General features: G+C 48.7%; 1 protein-coding gene across 1 annotated transcript in view; it reads left to right on the top strand.

Annotated features, from left to right (window-relative positions):
- LOC140348320 (gamma-aminobutyric acid type B receptor subunit 1-like) overlaps nt 1–2,684 on the top strand; it is a gene marked incomplete at its 5' end in the record, with an annotated part of 3,132 nt that extends 448 nt beyond the window's left edge. Inside the window, 2 exons of the mRNA XM_072434323.1 lie at nt 770–913; nt 2,369–2,684. Coding sequence (XP_072290424.1) covers nt 770–913; nt 2,369–2,617 — 393 coding nt within the window. The remainder of the gene's footprint in view (nt 1–769; nt 914–2,368) is intronic.
- Nucleotides 2,685–7,637: the final 4,953 nt, after the last annotated feature.

Here is a 7,637-nt window from a genome sequence, read left to right as displayed (position 1 = left end):
AGTGTCAGTTCTTCATGTTTCCCGCTCCATCTTTGTCATGAGGCGATGTTCTTGACAAGCTCCTCCCTCTTTAGTCACTTCAGAGCATAATCTACCTTTTTAAGGGCGTGGTCACATCGTCAGACTTGAGCTTCTTTCACTCTTCGTTTCATCACTCCTCTTCGCAGCTTTCACAAAAATACTCGGTTTCGTTCATTTTTTGTCATATTTGCGCTGTTTTAGTTCCATAAATCATCTTGCCTTCGTTACATTAGCCGTGTGTTCACGTTAGCGTGTCGGGGCAAGCTAGCTTCAGTCCTGCACCTCCGCGAAAAAGAATGAACGTGCACGAAAAATATTCTTCCAAAATGAATAATTGATGTTTTATAACATATGTGTTCTTTAGGATGAATCAAGATGAACTAGAACAAAGACAGCAGGGCTAAGATGGAGGTCAAAGGTCAAAGGTCACACCTCCAAGTAGAGCCTTCTTCCTTATATGGCCATCTTTAGTTTGGCCACTAGATGGAGACAACTCAAATACTAATTAAATACAGTTAAAGCCTTTCCTTTCCACGTGGTAATTCCCTCTGCTGCCAGTAGATGGAGTACTTTATCCTGTGTTTACTTATGGGTTCATATTCATTCAAAAGTATATATATTTGTGAAGTATTTCTAATGTAACTGCTGTACTTTCAGTTAAAGTTATGTGAACTATACGACGCCTCAGTGTGTTTATAATGTTGCAGATCCGTCGGTTGATCAGACGTGACATATGCGTTTGTTGCAGATCCGTCGGTTGATCACACGTGGCGAGTGGCAGTCGGAGCAGCAGGACACGCTAAAGACCGGATCCTCCACCAACAACAACGACGAGGAGAAGTCCAGACAACTGGAGCGGGAGAACCGCGAACTACAGAAGATCATCCAGGAGGTCCGAGCCTCTACTACTACTACTGTACTACAACTACTACTACTACTACTACTACTACTACTACTGTACTACAACTACTACTACTACTACTACTGTACTACTACTGTACTACAACTACTACTACTACAACTACTACTACTACTACTACTACTACTACTACTGTACTACAACTACTACTACTACTACCACTGTACTACAACTACTACTACTACAACTACTACTACTACTACTACTACTACTACTACTACTGTACTACAACTACTACTACTACTACTACTACTACTACTGTACTACTACAACTACTACTACTACTACTACTACTACTACTACTACTACTCCTACTATTACTACTACTACTACTTCTACTACTCCTACTATTACTACTACTACTAGTACTACTGTACTGCTACTACTACTACTACTCCTACTACTACTACTTCTACTATTACTACTACTACTACTACTACTACTGTACTGCTACTACTACTACTACTTCTACTACTACTACTCCTACTATTACTACTACTACTTCTACTACTCCTACTATTGCTACTACTACTAGTACTACTGTACTGCTACTACTACTACTACTACTACTACTACTACTACTGTACTACAACTACTACTACTACTACTACTGTACTACTACTGTACTACAACTACTACTACTACAACTACTACTACTACTACTACTACTACTACTACTACTGTACTACAACTACTACTACTACTACTACTGTACTACAACTACTACTACTACTACTACTACTGTACTACAACTACTACTACTACTACTACTACTACTACTGTACTACAACTACTACTACTACTACTACTACTACTACTACTACTACTACTACTACTACTACTGTACTACAACTACTACTACTACTACTACTACTACTACTACTACTACTACTACTGTACTACAACTACTACTACTACAACTACTACTACTACTACTACTACTACTACTACTGTACTACAACTACTACTACTACTACTACTACTACTACTACTACTACTGTACTACTACAACTACTACTACTACTACTACTACTACTACTACTACTCCTACTATTACTACTACTACTACTTCTACTACTCCTACTATTACTACTACTACTAGTACTACTGTACTGCTACTACTACTACTACTCCTACTACTACTACTTCTACTATTACTACTACCACTACTACTACTACTGTACTGCTACTACTACTACTACTCCTACTACTACTACTCCTACTATTACTACTACTACTACTACTCCTACTATTACTACTACTACTAGTACTACTGTACTGCTACTACTACTACTACTCCTACTACTACTACTTCTACTATTACTACTACTACTACTGCTGCTTTCTGTGGATGTGCCAGTATTATCTATAGTTTGTCAGTGTTCTAAAAGTACATTTGCAGTTAAGTCTTTTCTCTTTGCTGAGCAGAAAGAGGAGCGGGTGTCGGCCCTGAGGAACCAGCTCGCTGAGCGCCAGGCCCTGAGGAGCAGACGCCGCCCGTCCAACGCCCAGAACCACAACAGCGCCCCCTGTGGTCACCCGGAGACCAAGTCCCTGCTGCCTCCCCCGGGTTACCCCACGGACAGCCACGCCCTGCCCCAGAGTGTGTACCCCAACGAGGGCAAGATGAACCGCAACCACTGCCACAACAGCCAGATCCCCCTCCTCTACAAGTAACAGCCCACGTGCACCACAAAGACTTTAAAAACACAGAGGAACACGCGTCACTCTCACTGTGAACCACCAGGACCAGAGCACCACCACCAGAGAACCGTGTCCACACGGAGAACCATGTGTCCATGCGGAGGACCATGTGTCCTCAGAACCATGTGTCCACGCGGAGAACCATGTGTCCATGCAGAGAACCATGTGTCCACGCGGAGAACCATGTGTCCATGCAGAGAACCATGTGTCCATGCAGAGAACCATGTGTCCACGCGGAGAACCATGTGTCCATGCAGAGAACCATGTGTCCATGCAGTGAACCATGTGTCCACCTAGAGATCCATGTGTCCACGCGGAGAACCATGTGTCCATGCAGAGAACCATGTGTCCACGCAGAGATCCATGTGTCCACACGGAGAACCATGTGTCCACGCGGAGAACCATGTGTCCATGCAGAGAACCATGTGTCCACGCAGAGATCCATGTGTCCATGCAGAGAACCATGTGTCCACACAGAGATCCATGTGTCCACACGGAGATCCATGTGTCCACGCGGAGAACCATGTGTCCATGCAGAGAACCATGTGTCCACGCGGAGGACCATGTGTCCTCAGAATCATGTGTCCACGCGGAGAACCATGTGTCCACGCGGAGAACCATGTGTCCATGCAGAGAACCATGTGTCCACGCGAGGACCATGTGTCCTCAGAACCATGTGTCCACGCGGAGAACCATGTGTCCACGCGGAGAACCATGTGTCCACGCGGAGAACCATGTGTCCATGCGGAGAACCATGTGTCCACGCGGAGAACCATGTGTCCACGCGGAGAACCATGTGTCCACGCGGAGAACCATGTGTCCATGCAGAGAACCATGTGTCCACGCGGAGAACCATGTGTCCATGCAGAGAACCATGTGTCCACGCGGAGAACCATGTGTCCATGCAGAGAACCATGTGTCCACGCGGAGAACCATGTGTCCACACGGAGAACCATGTGTCCATGCAGAGAACCATGTGTCCACGCGGAGAACCATGTGTCCATGCAGAGAACCATGTGTCCACGCGGAGAACCATGTGTCCACACGGAGAACCATGTGTCCACGCGGAGAACCAGATCACTGAAATGTGTCGACACCAGAACTTTCACTAAACTTGTGTAAAACTGTAATTATTGATACTTAAGTTAATTACAGAAACAGATCAGTTTCATGTGTCGACACTTATCGACCAATCACACGAGAGAACGCGATAAATAAAAGAGCACAAACAAGAATACTCCCCCTGCTGTCCATCTGAGGGAGGGACCTCATCAGGACCTCAACAGCAGAACTCCGCCCACAGGAACCTAATGGAACCTAATGGAACCCAATGAAACCTACAGGAACTGACAGAGGGAGGGTGTCTAAAAGGGTCTAAAGCACAAGTCACTAGGGGGCGTTACACACAAGAGCGCCACCACCAGGCCTGGCACAGCTACTTGCTTCTTTTAAATTCTTTCTCATCTGAAATAAATAAGGGCGTCGACTGAGGCTAGCTACAATGCTATGAGCCGCTAACTCAGACCTCCAGCTACTGTTTTTGGCCTGATTTCAGAGTCTCCTCTACAGAAGAGTCTGCTCAGGGGGAGGTCCTGGGTGCAAGTTGGTTTGGTCAGACTTGAGCACCGGCCCCCCTGCACCGGCCCCCCTGCACCGCCCCCCCTGCACCGGCCCCTCTGCTGCACCGGCCCCCTGCACCGCCCCCCCTGCACCGGCCCCTCTGCTGCACCGGCCCCCTGCACCGGCCCCCCTGCACCGGCCCCCCTGCACTGCCCCCCCTGCACCGGCCCCCCTGCACCGCCCCCCCTGCACCGGCCCCTCTGCTGCACCGCCCCCCTGCACCGGCCCCCCTGGAACGGCCCCCCTGCAACGGCCCCTCTGCTGCACCAGCCCCCTGCACCGCCCCCCCGGCACCGGCCCCCCTTGCCCCGGCCCCTTTGCACCGGCCCCTCTTCACCGACCCCCTGCACCGGCCCCCTGCACCGGCCCCCCTGCACCGGCCCCCCTGCACTGCCCCCCCTGCACCGGCCCCCCTGCACCGCCCCCCCTGCACCGGCCCCTCTGCTGCACCGCCCCCCTGCACCGGCCCCCCTGGAACGGCCCCCCTGCAACGGCCCCTCTGCTGCACCAGCCCCCTGCACCGCCCCCCCGGCACCGGCCCCCCTTGCCCCGGCCCCTCTGCACCGGCCCCTTTGCACCGGCCCCTCTTCACCGACCCCCTGCACCGGCCCCCTGCACCGCCCCCCCCCGGCACCGGCCCCCCTTGCACCGGCCCCTCTGCACCGGCCCCTCTTCACCGACCCCCTGCACCGGCCCCCTGCACCGGCCCCTCTGCACCCACCCCCTGCACCGGCCCCCTGCACTGGCCCCTCTTCACCGACCCCCTGCACCGGCCCCTCTGCACTGGCCCCTCTTCACCGACCCCCTGCACCGGCCCCCTGCACCGGCCCCTCTGCACCCACCCCCTGCACCGGCCCCCTGCACTGGCCCCTCTTCACCGACCCCCTGCACCGGCCCCTCTGCACTGGCCCCTCTGCACTGGCCCCCCTGCACCGGCCCCCTGCACCGGCCCCCTGCACCGGCCCCTCTGCACCCACCCCCTGCACCGGCCCCCTGCACCAGCCCCTCTGCACCGGCCCTGGACTCAGACGCACTCACGAAAATGAACAAAAACATTTACAAAAAGGACAAATGCAAAGCCATAACGAACGTGAGAACGACGGGTTAAACGTGAGACTTAACGAACGTGAGAACGACGGGTTAAACGTGAGACTTAACGAACGTGAGAACGACGGGTTAAACGTGAGACTTAACGAACAGAGAACGACGGGTTAAACGTGAGACTTAACGAACGTGAGAACGACGGGTTAAACGTGAGACTTAATGAACGTAAGAACGACGGGTTAAACGTGAGACTTAACGAACAGAGAACGACGGGTTAAACGTGAGACATAACGAACAGAGAACGACGGGTTAAACGTGAGACATAACGAACAGAGAACGACGGGTTAAACGTGAGACTTAACGAACGTGAGAACGACGGGTTAAACGTGAGACATAACGAACAGAGAACGACGGGTTAAACGTGAGACTTAACGAACGTGAGAACGACGGGTTAAACGTGAGACTTAACGAACGTGAGAACGACGGGTTAAACGTGAGACTTAACGAACGTGAGAACGACGGGTTAAACGTGAGACTTAAAGAACGTAAGAACGACGGGTTAAACGTGAGACTTAACGAACGTAAGAACGACGGGTTAAACGTGAGACTTAACGAACGTGAGAACGACGGGTTAAACGTGAGACTTAACGAACGTGAGAACGACGGGTTAAACGTGAGACTTAACGAACGTGAGAACGACGGGTTAAACGTGAGACTTAACGAACGTGAGAACGACGGGTTAAACGTGAGACTTAACGAACGTGAGAACGACGGGTTAAACGTGAGACTTAACGAACGTGAGAACGACGGGTTAAACGTGAGACTTAACGAACGTGAGAACGACGGGTTAAACGTGAGACTTAACGAACAGAGAACGACGGGTTAAACGTGAGACTTAACGAACAGAGAACGACGGGTTAAACGTGAGACTTAACGAACGTGAGAACGACGGGTTAAACGTGAGAATGTTTGTACAGATAAAGGACGATGGTTCTCTTTCCTTCCAGTGCACAATTTAAACAAATGTATCAAGCAAAAACCTTAATAATAATAATAATAATTATAATAATAACAATAATAATTGCTCCTCCTCCTTCTCCTGCTGCTCCTCCTCCTTTAACATATTTACTTCTATGTATCTTTTCCCAACAGGCTGTTGGGAAAATGTGAGTTTCTTCCAGCTCCTAAAAACGTAGTTTAAATTCCTGTGGAAGAGTTCAGGCTGTAACACCAAACGTGTCCACAAGAGGGCGGCGTTCCCGCTCGCTTCCGTGCACTGGCGGGAAAGCGAACTGTCAAATCTGAACGGAGTGAAGCCAGCAGATCTGTCGCCCCCTGGAGGCCGAGCGCAATACTTCCTCTTTCACGTCCAGAGCCATTTCCCCTCGGAACGATGGACAGCTATAACGACCAATCACTGTTCAGGGATCTGCAATAATCGGGTTTTCCGGCTTCACTTTTCCATCACGGCGGCGTTTGCGGGTTTGAGATTGCTCCGCGTTCAGCTGGAAACTGTTCAATGTTTTGGAAAAATTGCGTGGGAAAAAGGACAAAACGACATAAAGAATTAGAGAGAGATAAGTTTGGAAGTTTCTGCGGTTTATTTCCCAAATGTCTTTCATCGAGATCGAACAGGAGCGAATTTCCCCCAAATATCGAACTTTAAACCAATTTGAATGAGGCTTTGATCGACGATCGATGCCATTCGCGTGCCACAAGTGGTTACAGCCATAAAATGTCCACCTTGTGTGAGTTTGGCCTCTTAAAGGGGAAGTCTTGTGTTCATTTTTAATCACCGGCTAAAAACGAATATTGTTTCTGTTTTTGCAGCATGCAGTAAAGCGGTCCGAGACCTACAGAGAAAGCACCGTTTTTATCAAAGATTTTATACATATTTATTGAATTTTATTATTGTGAGCGTTTTTTTAATTTCAGGGTGATTTTTGAGACAATCTGAATGAGTTTTCTCTGTGACATTATTTTGTATTTTTGTTTTTCCCGCTGCCTTTTGGTTTGAAATGGTTTTTTTTTTTTCACCGTGGCCCAGAAAAAAAAAATCTAAAACGGATGAAAATGGTCAAAAACAAAACCAGAAAACATTTGAACAAAAGTGTAAAAAAGTTTGAATAAAAGTGGAAACAAATTTGAACAACATTTGAACGGCAAAAAAAGTTGAAACAAAAGCAGATTTTTTGTGGAAAAATGTTTGAACAAAAATGACAGATAGAAAAAAGTGTAAAAAATGTGAACAGCAAAAAACCAACGTTGGAACAAAAGTGTAACAAAATTTGAACAAAAGTGTAAATAAAATGTAACAAAAGTGTAAAAA

Source organism: Eucyclogobius newberryi, unplaced genomic scaffold (assembly GCF_026437365.1).
Source record: "Eucyclogobius newberryi isolate DKJ021-1_F unplaced genomic scaffold, fEucNew1.0.hap1 SCAF_667, whole genome shotgun sequence".
NCBI lineage: Eukaryota > Metazoa > Chordata > Actinopteri > Gobiiformes > Gobiidae > Eucyclogobius > Eucyclogobius newberryi.
This window is presented reverse-complemented; position numbering and strand designations above follow the sequence as displayed.